Source organism: Pseudorca crassidens, chromosome 15 (genome assembly GCF_039906515.1).
Source record: "Pseudorca crassidens isolate mPseCra1 chromosome 15, mPseCra1.hap1, whole genome shotgun sequence".
Classification (NCBI taxonomy): Eukaryota; Metazoa; Chordata; class Mammalia; order Artiodactyla; family Delphinidae; genus Pseudorca; species Pseudorca crassidens.
The window spans coordinates 87483459-87507779 of NC_090310.1; the positions used below are offsets into that span (position 1 = coordinate 87483459).

General features: G+C 53.3%; 1 protein-coding gene across 1 annotated transcript in view; it reads right to left on the reverse strand.

Annotated features, from left to right (window-relative positions):
• Positions 1-24321, reverse strand: part of TAF4 (TATA-box binding protein associated factor 4) — a 71474-nt gene that overhangs the window by 8880 nt on the left and 38273 nt on the right. Inside the window, exons 2-14 of the mRNA XM_067708634.1 lie at positions 21605-21771; positions 20251-20370; positions 18052-18171; positions 16759-16881; positions 14749-14838; positions 13998-14243; positions 12259-12406; positions 11692-11806; positions 9548-9717; positions 9129-9259; positions 8183-8308; positions 7680-7736; positions 7131-7250 (exon numbers count right to left, since the gene is read on the reverse strand). Of these exons, the coding sequence (XP_067564735.1) occupies positions 7131-7250; positions 7680-7736; positions 8183-8308; positions 9129-9259; positions 9548-9717; positions 11692-11806; positions 12259-12406; positions 13998-14243; positions 14749-14838; positions 16759-16881; positions 18052-18171; positions 20251-20370; positions 21605-21771 (1733 nt within the window). The remainder of the gene's footprint in view (positions 1-7130; positions 7251-7679; positions 7737-8182; positions 8309-9128; positions 9260-9547; positions 9718-11691; positions 11807-12258; positions 12407-13997; positions 14244-14748; positions 14839-16758; positions 16882-18051; positions 18172-20250; positions 20371-21604; positions 21772-24321) is intronic.

Here is a 24321-nt window from a genome sequence, read left to right on the forward strand (position 1 = left end):
CTCCGAAAACTCAATAGCAAGAAAACAAACAACTCAATTTTTAAAATGGATCAACGGGGCTTCCCTGATGGCGCAGCGGTTGAGAGTCCGCCTGCCGATGCAGGGAACGCGGGTTCGTGCCCCGGTCCGGGAAGATCCCACATGCTGCGGAGCGGCTGGGCCCGTGAGCCATGGCCGCTGAGCCTGCGCGTCCGGAGCCTGCGCTCCGCAACGGGAGAGGCCACAACAGTGAGAGGCCCGCGTACCGAAATAAATAAATAAATAAAAATTTAAAAAATAAAATAAAATGGATCAACGATCTTAAAAGACCCCTCGCCAAAGAAGCAGCACATGAAGAGATGCTCCACGTCATGCATCAGGGAAATGCAATTTAAAGCAACGAGACACCACGACACACCTATTAGGACGGCCAGAATCTAGAGCACCGACACCACCAGGTGCTGGTGGGGACGTGGAGCAGCAGGAACCTCACTCGTAACCGACGGGAATGCGACATGGAGCAGCTACTCTGCAAGACAGCCCGGCAGGTTTTTACAAAACTAAACATACTCTCACCATACGAACCAGCAATCGTGCTCCTCGGTATTTACCCAAAGGAGCTGAAAACTCATGTCCACACAAAAGCCTGCACACGGGTATTTATAGCAGCTGTATTCACAGTGGCCAAAACTTGGAAGTAACCAAGATGTCCTTCAGCAGGTGACAGATAAATAAACTGTGGTGCATCCAGACAGCAGAATGTTATTCAGGCCTGAAAAGAGAGAAATGAGGTACCAAGCCACGAGAGGACACGGAGGAACCTTAGATGCGTTTAACTAAGTGAAAGAAGCCAATCTGAAAAGGCTACAGACTGTATGATTCCAACTCTATGACACTCTGGAAAAGACAAAACTATGGAGACAGTAAAAAGATCAAGGGTTGCCAGGGGCTGCGGGGAGGGAGGGATGACAGATGAAGCACAGAGGATGTTTAGGGCCGTGAAACTACTCTGTATTATACTGTAAAGGTGGATACAGGCCATCATACATCTGTCCAAACCCACAGAACGTGCAACACCAAGAGGGAACCCGGATGTAAACTGTGGACTCTGGTGGTGATGAAGTGTCCGTGCAGGTTCATCGATTGCAACAAACGCAGCATCCGGTGGGGGCGTGGATGATGCGGGAGGCTGTGCACGTGCGAGGGGAGCGGGGGACGGGGCGGGGGGGCGTATGGGAACTCTCTGCACTTTCCACTCAATTTGGCCGTGAACCTAAAACTGCTCTAAAATATAAAGTTTCTTAACTTAAAATTAAATTCTGAAAGACCAAGTCAAATAAGGTCCCTAGTCAGCAGTATCACACCAGCGATGCACGTTAGGGCAAGCTGGGGGATATACAGGAACTCTCTGTACTCTTCGTGCAACTTTGCTGCAAGTCTAAAATGAGTTCACAATAAATTTGTTTTTAAAGACACATCCTAAAGAAATAATCCTAAACTAAAAACAGAAAAAGAGAAATTAAGCCTTAGCTCTGATGAACAAAGGCATATGAAGGACTTTTTAAATTCCAGATTTCGTATTAACTGTCACACATATAACCCACAAGTACCCCTGAAGACCTAAATTAGGCACAACCAGCAACGTACGAGGCCACGCCGCAGGACCTCCGGTGGCGTGCATCCCTCCCACCATCTCCTCAAGGTGCCCCCTCACCCCACACTCCTCCCCACACTCACGCCCTCCCCGTCAGTCTGGAAATACGCGCTCTTTTTCTCTTCTTTAGAAAACGCCTAAGGCAGAAGTTAATCCACATGCCTTTCCCACGAGCCCTCCCCTCCCCGCACAGGGACCCCAGCGGCCAGAGTGGTTCAGGGACTGGTTACATTGAGCCAAAAAAAATAAAAAAACAAATATATTGAAAATAACGGGAACTCGCGTTCTGTCTGTCTGTGAAGGGATTCAAAAGTAAGGAAACGAAGAAGACTAGAAGCAGCCCTGAGGTCCTAGACTAGAATCTCAGCATCAACTAGAACACACAGGGTTGTTCTAGATACAGAAAGGGGCACGCGCGCACGCACGCGCACACTCACTTGTACACATACATACGTTCCGGGCTCTGACTGCTGGGGGCCTGGAGCAGGGACCCCCGTAGCAATCAGCACACACAGTGCTCAGATACTGGTCTCTAAATACCACCCTCCACCGCAAGGAAGCAGGCTCCTGGGCGCCACTGCGGGTGAGGGCAGGGGAAGCACAAGAGGCACCTGGACACCTCTCACGCTTACAGGACGAGGGCAACGTTTCAAAAGGATATAGGAAACCGCTTGAAGAAGCTTCCACTGACCAAATCTAGAAATAACGAGAGCACTGATTACAACCCTCTGAATACAGCAGGAATCCATGCGTCCATACACAGTGATGAATGAATGCATGAATGAATGAGGACGGAGGGAGGGAAGGAGGGAGGGAAGGAGGGAAGCTCTTCTTCACGGCAGAAGGCAACCAGTAAATGTGGAAGGCGTGATGGAAACTGAGCATCGTGACCTGGCCCCCAGCCTGGCGGTCCTGACGCAAGGGCAGTCTGCAAGGGTGCTAAGGCCGGGTGAGGGGTGATGGGAACAGAGTACCTGCGTGACCCTGGAGTGCCTCCTTACACAACACTGATAAGCGCTAAGGGACTAACTGACTACACAGTGGAGAAAGCTGCTTTCTCAGCCAGGCAACTTAACCAGGTGATCAAGGCTAAGATCACCTAGTGATGCCAAGGGTCATCCTACAGAACAAGAGACCTGCCCTCTTCAGCACCGTCAGGAACGGGGAGACTGGGAAGAGGTTCACGCCACAAGCCAGCCGGACACCGCACACGCCTGGATCAAAGAGAAACCAGGACAGGCGGTGAAGTGGGAGCAGGTCTGGGGACCCTGGGGCATCAGGGCTGATTTCCCGATGCGGGGGGATGGGTGCAGTAGTAACACAAGAGAACGTCCAGCGTTGTCAGCATTTAGGGGTGACGGAACATCCCACACGCGTACTTGTGTGTGTAAAGAGGGGGTGACGAGGGCTTCCCTGGTGACGCAGTGGTTGAACGTCCGCCTGCCGACGCAGGGGACAGGGGTTTGCGCCCCGGTCCGGGAAGATCCCACATGCCGCAGAGCGGCTGGGCCCGTGAGCCATGGCCGCTGAGCCTGCGCGTCCGGAGCCTGTGCTCCGTGACGGGAGAGGCCCCAACAGTGAGAGGCCCACGTACCGCAAAAAAAAAAAAAAAAAAAAAAAGGGGGTATCAAAATAAAGGTGGTAAAATGTTCAGAATTGAGAATCTGAATGGAGTTTTTTATACTGTTCTTACAACTTTTCTGTATGTTTGAAACTACTCTAAATCAAAAGAAAAACATTTTGAAAAACACTAATCATTATATTCTGGGAAGAAGATGCCAGAGGCGTCAAAGTTTCTTTGAATCTCCCCAAAGGCCATATAAAACACACAGCAACTAGAAAGCAAAACCAAACGCTAGCAGACAACATTTACAACCAAACCGGTGAAGATGAACCGCGAGCAGCCACAAGCCTATCTGAAAACTGTGCAGGAAGAGCAGTGGGGCAGCTGCGAGGCCCCAAGGCCCCCAGGGGCCAGCGGGTGTTCACCGGGAGGAGTGGCAGGTTCACTGGAGAGCAGCAGCTACAGCCAGGAGTTCTCTCCTCTCAGCAGCAGCCTCGCCACTAGGAACTCTGCCTCCGACCTGCCAGGGCCCCGCAGCACAGGGCCTCACGCAGAAGAGAACCTGCGAGGAGCGAAATTAAAGCTGAGCAGGACAGTCCGGGACCATGGAGGCAAGAAGGTCCAGGTGAGAGTCAGGGAGCAGCAGAGCCTGACGTCCCAGACAGCAAGTTCGTCACCACGCGGAAACAACGGAAGAGGAGCTCAGTGAAGCTGGCAAACCTGCAAACCACCTCCTCCTAAAGGCTCAAGACAGCAAAATTCACATAAAAGTGAACCACAGAGAGGTCAGGTCCCAGAGAAGCTGCCCTAGGAAAAAAAGAGAATAAGGAGCAGAACAACATCCCTACAGATGATCAGAAACCGCAAAAAGACGTAATCAAAACGAGATCAAAACTGCTATGTTCTATTTCCAAACAAGCTAAAAGACACTGAGAAAATGATAAGAAGCATGAAAGAATAACATAAATCAGAATCAGCGAAACTCAGAAATGAGGTGACAAAGGCAAGGAAACATCAGAAACAAAAAGAAAATTTCACCTGAGAAATGAAGACTCTCCACGAAAAAGAACACAAGAGCAAACAAACGCAACAAATGATACCTTAAGAAGGAATCAGAAGAGCGAGAAGCATAAACAGGGTAAAAGTTTTTAAAAGAGAGACTGAAAGGATTAAAGAGAAAAGCACCAATACTGATGGCAGATACAAAAGATACAGCGTCTGAGTAACGGGAATCTCCGAAGAGGAAAACAAAAACAAAGACAGCATTAAAGAAAACGTTCCTGAATACAAAAAGGTTTAACTGCATGTTGAAAGAACACAACCTCTCCCTGAGAACGCCAACCCAAGACGGCCAATTCCAAGTAAAAGGCTGGGCTTTAAGGGAAAAGAATTCTGTGGGCATCTTTGGGCAGAAAGAACACATGAGAAACACAAGAGAAATAAAATTAGACTATCATCAGACTGACAGCAACCTTCCATACCAGGGAAAAAATTATCGAGTTGTAACTATTTACTCAAGATAGATTCTCAAGGAAAGAAAACGTGAGCCACGGCTTTTCTAGCCATCAAAACCGCCATCGACATGCACAAATACGGGGAACACAGCCCCCACGAAACATTCCAGAAGAATCCAACAGACGAGATTCAGAAAACCAAATGACTAAACAGACATCCACACAGACTTGTAATTAGCATTAAACATAAAGTTACTTATGGAACTAAGATGAAGGGTCCAGGGAGAGAGGACAGCGTGAAACAGCCGTGTGATGTAAGCAAAACACATGCATGAGCGGCAGTCCTCGCTGGAGTGTAGCCCACCCGACGCTCTCCCTCCCAGCATCCGGCCAAGTCGCCAAAGGCCCTTCCCTGGGAGTAAGGATCATACCCGACGTAAGACCCACCCCAACCAAGCCTAAAACCTGCACAGGGAAGGCAAGTCTGCAGGGTGAGCCCCACTGGGTGAGGGAGCTCAGAAACACCATGGGATTTCCACAGACCCTACTGAACACCAAAGTGAGACACAAGACACACAAGTTCAAGATGAGCAGCCAGGAGCTGAACTAAAACAAGAGTCAGTACTCTTCAGAGGATGACGACATGTCATCCACAAAATCCAGCATCCAAGCGCCAATGGCTAGACATGCAGAGAGACAGGAAACCATGACCCACGGTCAAAGGAAAAAGCAGTCGACAGAGACTGAATCGAGACGCCCCCGATGTCGGACTTGACAAAACCATGAGAGAAGCTTTTACAAACAGGTTCAAAGAATGCTGGGAAAATGTGGCCTCAGTACGTGAGCAGACAGGGAAATCTCAGCAAAGACTCAGCAGCCATAAAAAAGACTTAAGTGGAAATCCCAGAACTGCAGATACATCGACAAATGAAAACTTCACTGGACAGACTGCAGAGCTGACTGGAGAAGACAGGGAATCTGAAGACAGATCAGTAGAAATGATCCAGTCCGAACAGAGAAAGAAGTGATTAAAGAGGGACAAATACAGACTCAGAGACCCACAGGGCAATATCAAAAAGATCTAACAGAGGTCTAACTGGGAATCCCAATAGGAAAAGACTGAAACAGAGAAAGTTTTGAAGAAATAAAGGCCAAAGTGTTGCAAATTTGAGGAAAACTACTGACCTACAGATCCAAGAAGCTCAGAGAAGCCCAAGCAGAGTGACTAGCAAGAGAACCAAGTCTAAACACCACACGGATGAACTTCAAAGAAGTAAGACGATCGCCTCAAAACAGCTGGAGAAGTGACTCACGTGACAGACAGGAAACAAGGACTGAAATCACAGTGAGGCCCTGAACACGATGCAACAACGTCTCTAAGGACAACGACGGTCACACGTTTACGGCTGTTTTCAGGTCTAAGAATAAGAGCTCTGCAATTTTGCAAAACACATTGGGAAATCTCCCATCTTTTTTGTGATCCGGAACAAGATAACATGTCTAAATGAGAATAGGAGTTTCCCTGGAAAAGAGAAAGAGACCAGCAGTTAAGACAGGATTCAAGGAGTAGAGGAAAAACGTGAAGGATGGCTAAAATTCTTACAATCACTCATCCCTATTAGTCAGTCATTCTATAAAGTTAAGTGATGTATGTCTGGATCTGCTCGGCTTATTCAAGAACATGAGAGAAAATTACCTATTAAGTTAAGTCAAAAAAACAGAGCTGAAAGAAAAAAAAAACTGTCAACATTCAGGGAAAACTTCATTCAAACTTTTGAGCGTGAAATACAACCATTTTCAGGTAAACAAAAGCTGAAAGACTCCATCACCAGCAGATTGCACTACAAGAAACGCTAAATGCTGTCCTTCAAGCCAAAGGGAAATACCACAGATGGAAGCCTGGAACTTGGGAACTTGGGAACGAAAAACACCAGAAATGGTAAATAAGCAGGTAAACATAAAAGACGATGTTTTCTTTCTTCCTGTGATTTACTAATAAAACAACCGGCAGTTTAAAGAAAAAATAACAATACTTTAAAGTTGGGTTTGTAATTACATATAAAGACACGACAGCAAACAAAACAAGAAACTAACAAACTTTGGACAAACAGAAACAGGCAACAACCACCTTCCTTCACGTTAACCCCAGTACCCAGGGAGGACAGTCAGCCCCACAAAGGTCAGTCTTCGGACGGAATCTCCCCATATTCTCTTCGAAGTCAGTCTAAATCTCATCGTGTTAAGCTACAGTGATCAAACTTCCTCATGCAAAGAACTTCTTGCTCACATGATATCCACAAATAGGTTGATTTGAATATAAAGTATCGAATGTACCGAGAAAACAAGTACTCCAAGGGCGGTGAGACAACATGTGCGCGAACGACAGCCCGTTCTCGGCGTGCCTGACTCCCTGAAGAGGCGAGCGGGACGCAGATGCCCCGAGGCCCTTCCAGCCCCCGTCCCTGCATCCGTGCGGTACCTCTACTCCCGATCCCGGTGCCGGAGAGTCCACTTTCCTCTTTTTCCTGGGCCCGATGGCAGCCAGTGCTGTGAGGTTGGCATCTCGCTGCCTCATCTGTGCCAGTTCTTGTTGCTGCATCTTTGTTTTGAAAAGGAAAACAGGGACTGTCATTTCACGCACTTTTTTTATTACTACAAAAGTAATACATAGACACCAAAGGGTTTTCTAAACTTTCCTAAATGAAAATTTCATTTGACTGTTTTTTTTTAAACAGCAAGCATATTGTGCAATCAGAAAAACACTAAAGCAATAGATGCTCACCTTAAAAAGCTCAGATCTGAGCAAATTGTGAGAGTACAGAGACTGGACTGCACCACATGAGAAATTACCGTGAAGTTTAAAAGCACAGGAAAACACTTTTGCAAACACCATAAATCGCTACGGGAAGGCCTATTGTGCAGAGATACCATCGCCTTCTCAGCCTCTCTCTCTCTCGTTAGGTGCTGAGGTTGAACACAAACGTATTTTCAAGTGTGCAGTGTAGACTCTTGGACTGGAAACGCTTACCTCCTTTGCCTTCTGTTTCAACCTTAACTGCTCTGGATCTTCTTGTCTGGACCGAGACTATTTTCAAACAGGTAAAAAAGAAAGGTAAGTTGTGACCTAAACGTTCATCACCCGACAAACATGTCATCTTATACGTGACATGATGACATCTAAGTCACGTGACAGAACGCATTAAATTTTTAAACGTTTACAGCCAACGGATGAAAATTTATCATCATGAAAATCAATACCATTTGGATGTAAGAACCACGCCATGGTCCAATGTGACGTGAGGACGGTGGGCCAGGGCAGCCCGCAGGGCTCCGGGCTCAGTTAAGGGACCCGCCCCACGTGCTGGGCGACCTGCTGAGGTCTGGAGGCTTCCCGCCCCGGCTGCGCCCCTAACCCCGCGCACGTGTCATCGAGGCCAGCGCCAAACCCTGCTCCGGCTCCTCGAAACCCCAAGGGTGTCCGCGAGCGCCCAGGGTGGACAGGGGAAAACTGCGTGCAGCACGAGCACTTGCCTTTGCTGCCCGCATCAAGATCTCTCTCTCCTGTTCGTCCTTTCTCTGTTTCTCAATTTGATCAAGCTGTTCAAAAAATTTGAGCTGAGCCCGGACATCACTTGCCTGCTCGTATCTGTCATCATCCTAGAAAAAAGTGAAACGACTGTTTGTCACGAACTTGGGAACCCAGCCGGACAGTCCGCGCACCGCTTCCCGCCCCCCTCGGCCCACTCCCCAGGCGGCGCGCAGACCCAAGCCCCTCTCGTCTCCAAGACTCTGCTTCTGAAGTGCTCTGGACGTGCACACGCCGCCTCAGGTAAGTCATCCGGGGGCTCGCAGGCAACTTTCCATTTTATACGCTTTGGTATCATTTGACTCTTCTAAGTTACATTTTAAATTTTTTTCTAATAGCGTAAAAAGTATTTTTAAAGCCAAGTGGCTACAGGCTTGTACTTCAAACGCTGCTCGGGCAGTGCCTGGCCGCTCCACGGTGCCCCTGAAAGAGGGTTTGCGTGACTGAAGAGGAAGGCGGATTCTGCCTGGAACCTGCTGTGAGAGGCCGGGCCTCCACAGCACACGACAGGGCACCACTCTGAGTCACGGGAGCGCGGGTGAGCCAGAGCCCCTCGGGTCTGCAGGGACAGCTCGGGCCGCAGCTGCTGGGAGCCCCCCGCGTGGAAACGGGCGGGGGGCTCCACCTTCTCCAGAGCTGAAGATGCCACCAGCCCGGACCCAGAAGGCTGGCTCCCTAACCCGGAGGTCAGATCCTCCGCACCCTCCTTCCACAGCCCAGTGGGTAGCGCCCGGAGCACCACGGGACTGAAAAGAAGTGGCATCTTCCCAAAATCTCGTTCTGGGGAAAAGTCAAAACGAGCTCAACACTCTGCCGCTTCCCCGTGCCCTCCCGGCAGCACCAGACCCGGGAGCGCCGCCAGGGCATCCCCTCCAGGAAACGGCGGGTTACCTTATAAGAGAAGTTCTTTTGCTGAGCCGTTTCTGATATCTTTTCTACAAGGTTCTGCAGCCTCTGTTGCGTGGCGTGTGACACGTAACTCACCACGTCTGGGTGCAGCTCTGTTATGCCGTGTTTCTTACCTGGGGAACGGGCGGTATTTTACAATCACTCAAGTTCTTTTCTTTCCTTCACTGTTTTTCCCTTATCCCCCAGTTACCACTTTGTGCAACCTGAGGGTCGGGGGTGGTCTACACCTGCTCCAACTACCTGAGAACGTCACCGCCAACCCCACGGAAAGCACAACCCTGGCAAAACAGGTGACAAGGGACAAGGGGTGTCCCCCCAAGCCCAGGACAGCTCCGTGCTGAGCACCGCAGCCGTGGTCCACACCAGGCCCACTGGTGGAGGCCGGACGCCCAGGGCCATACCTATTTCCAATATTCTTCTTTGCAGAGGCGCCGGGAGGAGGAAGGTCTCGTCTTTGCAGGACCGCGTCAGGGTGCCCACTAACTCAGAGTTCGTAGCCAATATTCTCGCACTTTCTTCCGACAGGTTCACGCCGGCCATCGACGCTACGTCATTGATGTCATCGTCGTCCCTTCAGGAAAGAAGACGAGGTGGGTCTAACGAACGAAGGGCCGCCAACTCGGCGGGCAGAGGGGCGGCTCTCCCGCGCTGCTGTCACCTGAGCACAAAGGCGGTCATCTGCGAGCGAATCTGTTCTTTTAAAGGAAGACCCACCCCAAGGTACGGCAGAGTGGGAGTCTCTGCACACAGATGTCAATGCCAAGTTCACAGAGAGCACAGCACCTACTCACTGCTTCAAGGAGTTTGTTCTGTGAAACCCTTTTTAGGTGATCTCACAGCATTATTTTTAATACGATCACAACCTCTCAGAAAAGCTGGAAGAACAGTACAAAGGAAAGTCCGTGAACCACTTGAGGGTGAGCAGCCGACCTGACACCGAACCCCCAACCCCCCGGACACGGCAGTGTGGCTCCCTGTGGACAGAGGCACCCCTACGGAACTGGGGGGATGGCCTTTGAAACCGGGCCACCAGCCACGCCCAGACCCCCAGCTTTGGCTAACGGTCCCTATAGCGGCTCCCACAGCAAAGGGTCCGGCTCAGAACCATGAGCTGCGTTTTGCTGCCGCGTCTCTGCAGCCCCTCCCTGACTCTCGTGCCCCTGACACCTGGAAGGTCCCAGGCCAGCTGTTCTGCAGCGTGTCCTCGTTTTCCCTCTGACGGACGTCCCTTTGTGACGAGCCGCGGGCAATGCACCTTTGGCAGGAATTTCACACGCGTCAGGGGCCTTGCTCACCCTGCACACGGAGCTCCCGCGCAGGGGGGCCCTGCCCGCTTCCCTGCGTCGGGGCGCCCCTCCCTCCCTGTGTAGTTACGAGGACCTCAGGGGAGGTGGTCTGAGACTGTGCAAATCCCGTTCCCCTAAACCACCCACTGACTCGTTTCTAGGGGCTCGGGTTCCTGTCTTACCCACAGGTACAATGTCACTACAGACACAGCTGGCAGGAGGGGGCCACTTGGGGGCTTCTGGGAACTCTGACGCTTGAGCACTGCTCTCTGACCAAACAAAGTGCACTAACTCATCCTGCACCCTTGCGACTCCGGCCTGGAATCAGCACCCCCCTAAGGCACCCTGGTCACCGCGGCGGAAGCAGTTTTAGACGAGACCTGGGCGCTGGGTGTGCTGCTGCCATCATGGTGTCACCAATCCCAGGCCCCTCCAGTGGCAGAGCGGGTGGCTCCAGCCACAGCTTTTCCAGAGTATTCACAGCCGGACGTCCGACCCGACCCGACCCCACCGGGCTCGCCTCGTTTGCTCCTCTCTGTATTTCTAACTCCCTCACACCTGCAGGTAGACGCATCTTCCCATCTCCGCCACCCGCCCTCTCCCTCGTGGATGTCCTCCCCACCCCTGTGGGCCCCCACCCTCCGTGCCAGACTGTGCCAGCCACCCATCTCCTTGCCCTGCCTGGAAGCCGACCCAGGCTCAGGCCACCACGGCTCCAGCACTGCCAACACCTGCCCTGCTCCCTAACAGCTTGAGGGACGAAGCTTCTGGGAAGGGAAGGGAAGGACCACCCAGGTCCCCCGACACACGCACTTTGCTACTGCTGGATCCGAACCTAAGTAGCCACTGTAGCCCTTCCTATGGCGGTGCTCAGACCAGCTGCTCGTCAAGAGCCCAAAGCACAGCATCTCTGAAGGTTCTGAGGTTGAAAGGGGGACACAGACGCGTCCTCTGTTATGACTGTGATGCACTCAGAAGACCGAGCCATCGTACCACAGACACAAATCTCCCACTGGTCCGCGCGGAAAGTCAGCTGCTCTGCCATCCCGCCCTGTGTCTGCGGCAAACGTCCCTGAGCCGCTCTGTGGGAAAACACGCACACAGCGAGCGCGCGCACGTGCGTGTGTGTGTGTGTGTGCGTGCGTGTGTGCGTGTGCGCGCGTGCGTGTGTAGGGAATGAACGCAGCCTCAAAGCACCAACGGCCACCGGGCGAGGCCCTTCCCTCCGGGCGCCTCCTGAGCCAGGGCTCATTCCTTACCTAAACGAGCCTCCCCCGGGCTCCTTGAGCTTGTTTTTCTGTGCAGCAGCTGCTTGTGCTGAGACAGTAGAAAGAGCTTTGGTTCCAGGTAACACGGCAGGTTTCACCACAGGGACTGCAAAACAAGAGACGAGGGTATGCCCCCCGCGCACAGACTCGGAGATGGAGACACTGCCGTCCCCGGTGCTAGGCGGGCTGCAGGGAGGGCCACTACTCCCAGCCCACCACAAGGAGGCTTCCTAAAACGTCAGAAACGTTGCGTTACTAACTCTAGATTAGAGTAAAAGCATAAGCAGCATCTCTCACGCATTTGCCTTCCTGTAGCTCATCAAACTCTTTGGAATGTAGGAACGACTACTCGTTAAGAACCCAGTCCTGAATGTGTAATTGTAAAAATCGTACTGACGGGGCGATGCGCGTACAACCCTGTGAATGTACTAACGCCACTGAATTGTACACCTGTTCACGTGACTAAAATGGCCAAGTCTGTGTTACGTGAGTTTCACCACAATTAAAAAAACAGGGAGACAGGGCCCTGGGGAGAGCGGCCCGGCCGCCGGCCCTCACCTGGCTGCAGCTGGTTCAGCTGGATCTGCTGGGGCGTGGTGAGCACGATGCGGTTGTGGGGCTGCCGGAGCGCCACCATGGGCGTCTGTGTCAGCGTCACCTGCGGCGGCCGGATCAGCGCTCCAGGCTTGGGCGGCGGCTGGATCACCTGGAGCAGAGCCCACGGGGCACGTGAGCTCACGTCCCACCCCCGCCCCCACCGCAGAGGGGGCTCCCACACCTGTTCCCTGCCCAGGGCGGGGGGTGGGCAGCCTTCCGGGAGGACCAGGAGGGTCAGCCGGGGGCACTGCATCAGGCTGCAAGCTCCTGGGGGCAGATTAACTGCTCGGAAGCCACACATGGGGCCCTGAGGCCAGCGCCTGGAGGACAGTGTTTGCTGAGCTTGCGAACCAGTGTGGAACAGACGACTTCTCCCCAGATGTGAGCACAGGTGCCGGGGCGCCCCCTCAGATCCCTTCCAGAGCCTCTAGGGCTGGATCAGAATCCAGCTGCTGAACTTTACGAAGGTCGCCTGGTGGGCACACTCTTAACGTTACAGCGCACTCGGGGAGGGATGGGTGGTGCCCAGGGCCGAGCTATTTCTGCAACAAAACCTATGAAAATTCACACTGTCCAGAACGAGCAGACACACGACTGCCTGCAGGAGATTCAGGCCAAGTTTTGCCACAAACTCAGGGAAGAGCCTCCAGGTTTCACGTCTCTACGGCCTTCAAGGGAAGCAGGTGATGGACCGGTGGTGCCCGACTCTGCAAGGGCGCGGCAGAGCTCCACCCCTCCAGTGAGGGGCATGCGAGCGAGCCCTGATCTCACACCTGCACTTTGGCCCGAAGCGCGGGCGCGCGCGCGCACACACACACACACACACACACACACACACACACACACACGGCTCCACCTCCCACGGGAGCCTGTCTTCCTCACCACCAATCAAGGCAAGAACAAATGCAGATTTTAACTTGAGCAGGTGAGAGACCACCACCTTCATGACTCTGATTGCCCGCCTGGTTATCACTCGAGCATTATCGTAAGATATACTCCACAACCTACGAAAGTGACGTGAGGACCTGCGTTGTTTTAATTTTTTTTAACCGTCTGTATAGGAACAAAATCCCTTTGAAATGTTAAAAAAAGAATAGCAAGTGCCTTTCTACACTGGGCGAACCCCGTCTGCCTGCAGGAGCGCGCTCAGTCCTGAACTCTTACTGGGCGAACCCCGTCTGCCTGCAGGAGGCAGGAGCACGTTCAGTCCTGAACTCTCCCCAGCAGACACCCTTTTCTATAGCTACACGACCAGAACCCTGGATCCCAACCACAGATAAATCCACCGTCAGCAGCCGTGCCTCCCGAGGATCTCCGAGCCCCAAACGACGGCTGCAGAGCTCGGTCCTAGACCATGAAACCTGACGTGTCCAGCGCCAAGCACTTAGCGTCAGCTTCGTGTATTTGGGCCATTGCTCCTAATCAAAGATAACGTCCAGCTAAAAGATCCACTACAAACACACTGTGTCCATTTAAACCAGGGACGCCCGAAACAGCACAGACAACGGACGTGCCAAAGGGCAAAAGTCAGTAGGCTTATTTCGTTTTACTGAGAAATAAATTTCGAAGCTGCAGGGCCTCGGCCCCTGGCTGACACCTCACTATTTCAGATCCCGCCCCAGGTCCTCCCTGACAGTCTCTCTGAGCCGCGGGCGGCCGGGCACATGCGGGGGAGCAGGGCGAGGCTCTGGCCTCCATACCAGCGGCGTGGGCTGCCCCTGCTTGCCGACGCCCACCGGCGTGGGCTGCGCGAGGCTGATGACAGGGGGCTGGAGGGCACTGGTCACGGTGGCCGCCGTCTTCCCGGCCGTGCGCTGCACCGAGCCGCTGAGCACCACAGCCGTGAGCGCGGTGGTGGCCTGCGAGGCCGGCGGCGGCTGCTGCTGACTCTGCTGGATGAAGGCCGCGGAGTCGGGGGTCAGCTGTCTCAAGGCGGGCAAGCTCCTCTGGGCGGAAAGACAGAAAACACACGACCCTGAGAACACGTCCTCGGCCAAACAGCGTCGGTCTGGGGCCTTAAGGAGACGCCCCGGGACGCCGGGTGCCGGCATCCCAAACCACTGTCCCCCGACTGCCGCTGAGCAGGGTTACCCTCAGTGACAACTGGCTGCAATTTGTTTAAAAAACAAAGCAGAAGCGCCACTTCTGAAATGCAGTTAAGCGCGTCAAGGCAGCCGAGGCATCTGAGCGACACCCTCGTCCCAGCGGCGCGGGGCCCCCGTCTGCGGGGAGAGGGCCCCTCGCAGTCCCCGGTGGTGACACAACATTGTGGCCTCAGTGGCGGGGGTCTCGTAACTTACAGAGAAGCCTCGAAAGAGAAAACTTAACCTTCTGTCTCAGGGGGCTTGAAACCTGCAAACGCACCGGTGACACCCGTGCAAGCCCACCCGTCCCCGGGACGCGCCCGCCCCTCTACCCGACGCTGGGTGCTCGCAGGCGGCTTCAAATTACCTTCAGGAAAGGCACAAGGTAAGGTTGAGGTGAAGAATTAAGTTCTCGGTATAACCTACTAGTGAAATCTTCTGCTTCGATTTTTCCGTCCTTAAAAATAAAATTCACATTGAAATTCCTCCACGAATACAAACGCGCACATGCATATCTTTATGCAGCATTTCTCTGGTCTCGCGTTTTAGGACTGGCTGTTCCTCACGCCAGGTCCTGCACTGGATGAAGGTGCGGGAGGGCCCGGGGGCCACATGCTCAGCTGACACGGGTTCCCGGGCGTGGGTGAGGCCCCCGGCCCTCCCTGTGCCCCGCCCCATCGGGGCTCACTGGCCCACCCCACGACTTCCCTACGCCAGCTCCCACGGGACATCTACGCGGCACCTAACCCACCGCACATCAGGCATTTTGCCAGGCGACAGACTAGCCTAAAAGTACCCTCGTGACCAAGTTGGAAGGTACCGCAGACCAGGGACACCCTTACCCAGAGAGACCACACCTACGCCGAGACCCCAGAGCAGCTGGGGCACCGGCGGGGAGAAGCGAGCGCCCAGACGAGACGGCCCAGACCCCGCTCTGGAAACCAAAGCGAGCCAGGTGGGGGCTGGGGGGCCAAGCCCGTGGCTGACTGGGCCCAGTTCAAGGTGGGAGTGGCCAGGGCTGCAAAGAGGTCCTGTAACAAGGGCGGAACGGGGGTCCTGGTGCCCTGATAAGGGCGCAGCACAACGGGGACGGCACTGGGCTCATCCGGGGGTGGGGGGATGGATGGGGAGGGTCGACGAGACGAGCACACGCTTCCAGCGCCGGGGAGGGACCACAGACAAAGGACCGTGGGAAAAAAGGGAATGGCGTTTATTTAATTAGAAATTTTCATTAGAAGGTAAAATTGTTATAATTAAAACAAACAAAAAGCTGGGAGTTCTTGTTCGTCGCAGGAGGTGAGATTATTTTTCAATCTCTGGGTTTCCTGAAAAGATTTAAGGAGCATCTGAAGCGATCATTTTTCCTTGTGAGAGCGGGACTTCATTCCTTTCTGGCCCCAAACCCACATGGTCTGCAGAGGCGGCACAGAGCCAGCCCCTGAGGGTGGCTCCCCTCCAGCCCAAGCCTCGGCACGGAAGTGAGGCTGCGAGCGGAGGGTCTGAGCCGACGAACCCACCAGCAGGACAGAAAAGTCCAACAGCCCGTCTGCTGAGCCACCAGGTTTCCTTGCATAGAGAAACCGAGAGGAAAGGAAAACAGCAGGAAGGAGGGGACCCCCAGGTTACCAGCAACAACAGAGGCAGCTGCCACAGGTGGACCTGACCGACTCTGACCGAGCCCTGCAGGCAACACTGGACTCAGCCTCTGGGCACCTGGGGGCTGCGAGGGATCCTGTGTTCACAGGTTATGTCCAGGCATCCGTGCTAAAATATTTATGAGACTGGGGAGGGGCTGTGGGTGGCAACGGGGGCGCAGCAGATGCAAAGTCGTATAAGAACTCATGACCGACGAAGCCCGCAGGTGGCCCAGAAGGGCTGTCACTCTGCTTTCCGCTTCTGTATCACTTAAAATCCTCCATGAAAGGGACTTCCCTGGTGGCACAGTAGATAAGACTCCGTGCTCCCAACGCAGGGGGCCCAGGTTAGATCCCTGGTCGGGGAACTAGATCCCACATGCATGCCACAACTAAGAGTTCCCACGCCACAACTGGGGAGCCCACCTGCGGCAACTAGGGAGCCTGTGAGCCTGTGAGCAGCTAAGACCCCGTGCAACCAAATAGATAAATATTTAAAAAAAAAAAAATCCTCCGTGAAAAAGGCAGAGCAGGTGGAGGAGCGAGCGAGGGCCTTTGAACACCCTCCATCTGGTGAGTTTACATCGCTCCCCTGCAGCCAACACGCTGTGAGGCTCCGAGAAGCCGGGCTGGCGAGCGGATGGCAGGGTGGTGGGCAGAGGGGCCCAGACTCCGGCCACACCCCACTCCCATGGCCAAGTACAGCGCTCTAAGGCAGAGGGGCCGGCGTACGGAGCTCTTACCAGCAGATTCTGTACCAGTTCTTTCACGTTAGCGGCTGTCTCTGTAGACTGTTTACCAGATGAAGCCAGTTTTATTAGCGTAGATAAAAAATTTTTACATTTCTTCACATTCTCCATAGTTTCCTGGATAGAAGTTAAAAAGATGTAAGCAAAAAACTCTTAAAAGGCAGATTTTCATCACAGCTTTTAACTAAGACATGGGTATCATATAAGAAATGTATGTTTCTGGGCTTCCCGGCGGCGCAGTGGTTAAGAATCCACCTGCCAACGCAGGGGACACGGGTTCGAGCCGAGCCCAGGGCCGGGAAGACCCCACATGCCACAGAGCAACGAAGCCCCGTGCGCCACAACTACTGAGCCTGTGCTCTAGAGTCTGCGAGCCACAACTACCGAGCCCACGTGCTGCAGCTACTGAAGCCCGCGTGCCTGGAGCCCGTGCTCCGCGACAAGAGAAGCCACCACAGTAAGAAGCCCACGCACCGCAACGAAGAGTAGCCCCCGCTCGACGCAACTAGAGAGAGCCCGTGCGCAGCAACGAAGCCCCAACGCAACCAAAAATAAATAAATAAATTTATTTAAAAAAAAAAAAGAAATGTGTATTTCTTTTCTTAAACTTCTTTGAGGAAAATGCAGTAACTCTCACGGCCTGATGATGGGAGTATAAACCAGGACATGTGCTCTGAAGGTCCAGACCCAAGTTTACAGCTCACTCAGCCCAGCAATTCTACTTTTAGAAATGTAACTAATAACCAATAAATGTAAAAAAGATGACCTATAAGACATTCACCTTGATACTGCTTACCATAAAGAAAAACTGATCCCTACCTAAGTGCACAAGAGAAGAAACTGAATTATGGCACAGATACTAAAGATGATGAAAAATACTCAGCAAAGAAACGTGAACAACGTAAGTCATAAATGAAGCACGATCCCACTGGTTTAAAGATTCACACGTGTGCAGGACAACTGCTGGAGATAAGTGTTAAGGGGGCAACGCTGCCGCTCTACAGGCCGCAACCGTCGTGCAGCCCGGCCCCCGTGTCACCCCTCTGAACACACCTGGTCCGGCTCCATCCCACAGACGTCCCCCACAGCCCAAAAGCCTCGTGTAGGGTGGTGGACCCTTCCTGCGGCCCTGCAGAGACCACTGCCCTCAGACCCACTCCTATGGAGCCGTGGAGACCCCAACGCATCCCCACGTCCGCGGCAGTGGCTCCCCTGGGCCGGCTGGCGCTCTGAGGCAGCACGAACCACACATACGGCCCCAAATCGCAGCCGAGAGGCGGCACTCACCGTGGCGGCTGTGGAGGTGGTGGTGGCCCCCGGGACCGTTCGCTGAGGTGTCCCCGTCTGAACAGCTGTCGCCGTCCCAAGTGAGGGTGTCTGGGCAGCGCCACCCAGAACAAGCTGAGGCTACGAGAAGCCAAAACACAAGGTAGATAGAGGCTGCGGGGAGACGGCCTTCGTGAGACTCCCTGTAGCAGGCGGGACCCCACGGGACATGCGGCCTCAAGGGACCACACCAGCCCCGCGGCAGACCGTGTCCCCGAGGGCCACCTTCCTGAGCACCGAGGAAGCAGTATTTTGCAGCAAAAACTGACAGAAACGAAGCCAATGGCCGGGAAGAACCTGGTTGTCAGAAGTCGATCCTAGAAGTCACATGGTGACCAAAACAAATGATCTTTTAATAACCAAACCAGATCCCGTCTCAGAACTGAAAAGAACAAACAGAGAAACCAACTGAAAAGCCCGTCACCTGGCTTGTGCAGGCAGCTGGTGACAAGGAAGCCAGGACGTCACATGCACACGGGCAGGCCGCCCCCCATGCGGGGGGCGGCACCAGGACTCGTCGGGGTCCCGGGCTCCCCCACCGCTGCCGGACCAACCTTTCTTTGCTCCCCCAAAGCAAGTCACATCCAGAAACATCCTGGAAAGGGGGTGTTCAGAGCAGGCGGGGACTCGATGTAGTTGGTGTTGGGAGGGAGAGGCTGCTTTGCTAAACGAATATATTTAAGCCAACAAACAGCTAGACATCAAACAACAACTGTGCTCGGTCAAATTCCCGAGACTTCTAGTCTGCGTGACCAATCAGGATGCAAATATTTACTGTTTTTTTTTTAATTAGCACTTTTCCAATTTAAAAAATGGAGCCTTCTCCAACTTTTTAAACGTTACTCTCTTACGACTTCGGAAGATAGGGGGCAGTGTAACCCCAAGCATGACTCGCCTGCGGCTCTTCTAAGCAACCAGGCCCCAGGCCAGGCAAGGGACTCAGACGGCACGGCCGCTGCGGCAGGGGGTGGGCGGGCAGCTGTCTGCACCCCCAGGCTGTGGACACTGGTTTCACGGGAGGAGCTGAAAGAGGCGGCGGGCTCTTCCTTTATCATCTGGGTATGTTCTTGCAGCGTGAAGCATGTATTACTTTTGTAACTACAAAATGGCAAATAAAAAACTTCAGAGGAGAGGCGTAGAAGAACTGGCCAACAGCCACCTTTGGGCGGCAAAAGGGGAAGAGCAGAGCCGCTTCGGGACACCCAGAAACAGCCAGGGCACTTCCATTCTTGGGAGTTTTCCTGTACATCAAACTTTACTCCTCACACTTGCTTCTACTGGTCAGATGAATACACGTTTCACCTGGATGTTTCTGAGATTGTGGGAACCTATGTCGATAAACTTATTTTCTACTAAATCTCCTGCAAAAGCTGACCATGAGCTTCACTACCTTCTCAGAAAAGGTTCCTTTCACTATAACTGAAGTTCAGACGCGCCAATCAGACTGAACTCGGGCCAGAAGACCCCGTCTCAGGAAGCGCCGTTGCCTGGGCAGCTCCTGTTGCGGGAGACCACTGAGTTCAGTTACTTGGGACCCAACTGCTCCTTCAGCTGTTCTGAAAAGCAATGTCAGGGCTGCAGACGCCAAAAGGCAAAGGAGGACAAGACCAGGGTGAGTGGAGAGAGCACTGGACGAGGTGCGGCTGCAGGGAGGCCGGGCCGAGGCCACACCGGGACAAGGGTCCGGAGCCTCTCACACCGCACGTGTCCGCGCCCATCAGGGAGGGGTGTTGTGAGAATCGCACGCATGAACGCACATACACAGTGAGGACACATCCTCCTCGGTGCAGGAACAGTTCGCGAGCAACACACGCGCGCGCGCACGCACGCACGCGCGCACACACACACACACACACACACACACACACACACACACTCTGTCTCTCTCTCTCTCTCTCTCTCTCTCTCTCTACCCCCCCCACCCCGCGCGCTGTAGATCTTCTCTGCTTCACAGATGCAGTTACTAAGGCAACGTTTTCAATTGTACTTCCGGCACAGTGGGAAGCTTTTAAGAATGTTGCTGGTGTTAAACTCTATGCGACTTTAAAGAAAAGCAACTGATCTACGCTGTGTTCCCCAAACTCCAAAACTTAGCATCCAGCACCCAAACTCGCGAGGCCTGACCCCTGCGTCCTGGGCACCACGGAGCCCCAGCCTCACCTGAACCCCGGGAGAGCGCTGCAGTGCGGTGCTGGGCTGTACCGTCGTCTGGGCCTGAGACACTTGCTTGATTATGGTCGTTGGGGTCACCTGCCGTGCAATAATGGGGGTCCCAGGTGCCTGAAAAACAAGGAGGAGTCGCCTAGGAGGAGAGACAAGTGAAAGTAGTCCCCAGCACCTGGCGCGCCCAACACTCCATCCTTCAGTGCAGAGCCAGCGCGCTCAAGGGCCCCCAGGTCGATCACCAGCCTCAGGGAAGCCCCCCAAGTCTAAACTTTCCTTAACAAGTAAAAGTGTATGATCGGAACCTCCATCGTATAACTGTAATACACTCCTTAATAAAGTCTCCGACCTGGTCTTTAAGGAACGCATATAACCTGGGAAATCAATACTTGTGTGGATTTCTTGTATTCTTGGCCACAAGCGCCAAAAAAGTAACAAAGGCACTACAGTAAGAGGCATGTGTTCCCTGGGCCTAAAGACTGGTCACTGTGCTGCAGAAAAGGAAGTAAACGAGACACTTACAGTGAACTGTCCTACATAGTTAGGGTACATGAAGTGAAATATCCCACATCTGTGTCTTACTGGACAGACCTCGACAGACCCTGAACACTGCTCTGGGCTGCTCTGGATTTTCAGTCAGGGGAGGGCCCTTTGTGAGTCCCCAGTCTACAGCACAGGGGTCTCAACTCCAGAGGAACGCGGCTGAAATCAAAGGAGAATAGAGTTTTCCAGATCTTCTTCGTCTCCATGTTAGTCTCTAACCAGCCAACTGGCTCAGAACAGCAGAACGGCAGCACGAGACAGAAAGGCATCAGAGACAGAGTAGGGAGTAGGGAGGTGATGTGCGGGCATGGACCCAAATGGAGACTGAGAGGCAGAACCCTGGGGAGAGGGGCGAGTCCCAGGCACTGGGCTTCAAGCATCCAACCCATCCTCCCTCCACAACCCCAGGGGGCCACAGCCTCAGGGGTCAGGGCAGGCAGTAACCCCTAAAGGCTTCAATGTCTGCGGGGGAGAGGGGAGTACTGTTTAACATAATCCTGTAAAGTTCTTCCACGCCTCCCTGGTAGTGACGGCTGACACTTGCTCAGCATTCCCTCTGTTCCACTGTCCTAACTGGTCCCCGTGACAGCCCTACAAGAGCAGCACCGGCGGGATCTCCACGTTGCACAGGAGGAAACTGAGGCCCGGGAAGGTGGCGTCACAGGAGAGAAGGGGAGGGCCCAGGCGGGGTCCAGGCGGCAGACCCCAAGCTCCTCCCGCCGCATGTGGGCCATGCCACACCCCCTGCCCCGCCCCACCCCGCCCCCCACCCCACCCCCCGCCAGGCCCAGCGCTGGCTCGCACTCACCTGCACGGTGGAGATCTGCACGGGAGGGGCACTTGTGGGCGTGGCCGGGCGGGGCGCCATGGCGGTCTGAGGCTGGGCCTGGGCGTGGGCCTGGGCCTGCATCTGGGCCAGGGCCTGCTGAGGAATCATTAACAGCTGCCCGTTCTCGCTCCGCACGAGGACCATACCTGGGGGAGGAGAGCTGGCATCGGGAAACACGCCCCAGGGCCGGACTCCATGGGGGAGCCCGGCAGCTCAGAGGAGGCAAAAGGAGAAGCTGTCAAACACAGTCGCAGAACTCTATACACACCTGCGAGAAAGAGGGTCCGCAGCACTACAAAAACGTAAAAGGAGTTTTTTCCTGGATTCAAACAGCAACAGTGGGCCAGGCAGCCGAGCTGCTCACGCCGCCGTCTGCCCCTGCGCTGGCCTGCAGGTCAGGAGGCCCGGAAGCCGAGGGCCTCGTGTGCTCCCAACACGGGCTGCCCAGCGTGGCCAAGTTCACAAGGCAGCAGGTGTCTGGCGGGAGGTCGTGGCTGGAGCCTCAGACCCGAGCCCTGCCCTGGAGCAGGTGTCCACACCCCCACCCCCGTCCCCGTCCCCACGGGCTGGGCTGGGCCCTGGGAGGCTGCGCCCCACAGCCCACATGCCCAGGGCTCCCTGCCTGCAGTCCTGTGAGGCCCTGACACTCTTTCCAGAAGAGGACCACTCTTGCGGGGGGGGCAGTTCTGTGCCCACGACGACCTGAGGCGCCCACCACAGAGACGCAGAGACACGGAGGACCGCTCGCACTTCACGGTGCTTGAGCTACGTCACTGCAAGCCCAACCCTAGCGGGCAGGTTTGGCGTTAATTCCAGCTTCAAAAACCGGCAACCAATTATATCCTAGATTCCACTAGAAACAGCAACACAACTTTCACACTCGATTTCCCATGACGGATTAGTGATGGAGCTGCAAGGGGAGACCTAAAAACGCCATAAACACCGTACTCTTCCCAAAGCAAGGCCTCAGCACAGGGCCCTGCACGAGGCACCCCACTGAAGAGCAACACAGCCGGGCAAGGGGGTGTCGACCAAGGAGCCTGCTGCCTGGGCAGCCCCTGCGTCCTCCCATGAGGCAGCTGAAAATCAGGTCCGAGAACCTCCTGCCAGCTTCACAAGTGACATCAGGCTTTCCCCTGCTGAACCAAACAGGAGTTCGATCCAACTCACAAGTCTGAGAAGTCTCTGAAGCTGCTGGGTCCCGGCTCCTTCGACACCCATCGTGACATCAGGAAATAAGAGGCCTCTCCCTGGGGTCACATCTGCTACTCTTGATCCAAAAGAACCACGTGTATGCCCATCATGAGACCTTCCCTCCAAAACATCCCTTTTAAAATACGCCATGCTGCAGCAAAGGAAACCATAAACAAAACAAAAAGGCAACCCACAGTACGGGAGAAAATATTTGCAAGCAATGCGACTGACACGGGATTAATCTCCGAAATATACAAACAGCTCATGCTGCTCAATATCAAAAAAACGAACAACCCAGTCAAAAAATGGGCAGAAGACCTAAACAGACATTTCTCCAAAGAAGACATACACAGATGGCCAAGAGGTACATGAAAAGATGCTCAACATCACTAATTATTAAAGAAATGCAAATCAAAACTACAATGAGGTGTCACCTCACACCGGTCAGAATGGCCATCAGCAGAAAGTCGACAAACAATAAATTCTGGAGAGGGTGTGGAGAAAAGGGAACCCTCCTGCACTGCTGGTGGGAATGTAAACTGATACAGCCACTATGGAGAACAGTATGGAGGTTCCTTAAAAAACTAAAAATAGAACTACCATATGACCCAGCAACCCCACTACTGGGCATATACCCAGAGAAAACCATACTTCGAAAAGATACACACATCCCTACATTCACAGCAGCACTATTCACAATAGCCAGGACATGGAAACCACCTAAGTGTCCATGGACAGATGAATGGATAAAGAAGATGTGGTACATATATACAACGGAATATTACTCAGCCATAAAAAAGAATGAAATAATGCCATTTGCAGCAACATGGATGGACCTGGAGATAATCATACTAAGTGAAGTCAGTCAGAGAAAAACAAATATCATATGATATCACTTATATGTGGAATCTAAAAAAATGATACAAATGAACTTATTTACAAAACAGAAACAGACTCACAGACTTACAAAACAAACTTATTGTTACCAAAAGGGAAAGGTTGGGGGGGATAATTTAGGAGGTTAGGATTAACATATACACGCTTCTATATATAAAATAGATAATCAATAAGGACTACTGTATAGCACAGGGAACTCTACTCCATGTTCTATGGTAACCTATATGGGAAAACAATCTGAAAAAGAATGAATATATGTCTATGTATAACTGAATCACCCTGCTGTACACCTGAAACTAACACAACATTGTAAATCAACTATACTCCAATATAAAATAAAAATTAAAAAACTAAAACTAAAAAAATAAAATAAGCCATGCTAAAAAAAAAACAACAGCTGCTGCAAATAACTCACTCTTCTGAAACCTGGAAACTCGTTAAAGCACTGAGGAGAGCAAGGCCTGGCAGGCCGACAGCCAGGACTGACTATGTCCGTGCCCTAAGAGGTGGGCACCACGCCCGGGACAGGTGTGGTGGGCCAGGGCGAGGCTCAAGGGGCCAAAGAGGTCAGGGCTGGGCCACTGTGGCGGGTGTTGCGCAGCTGC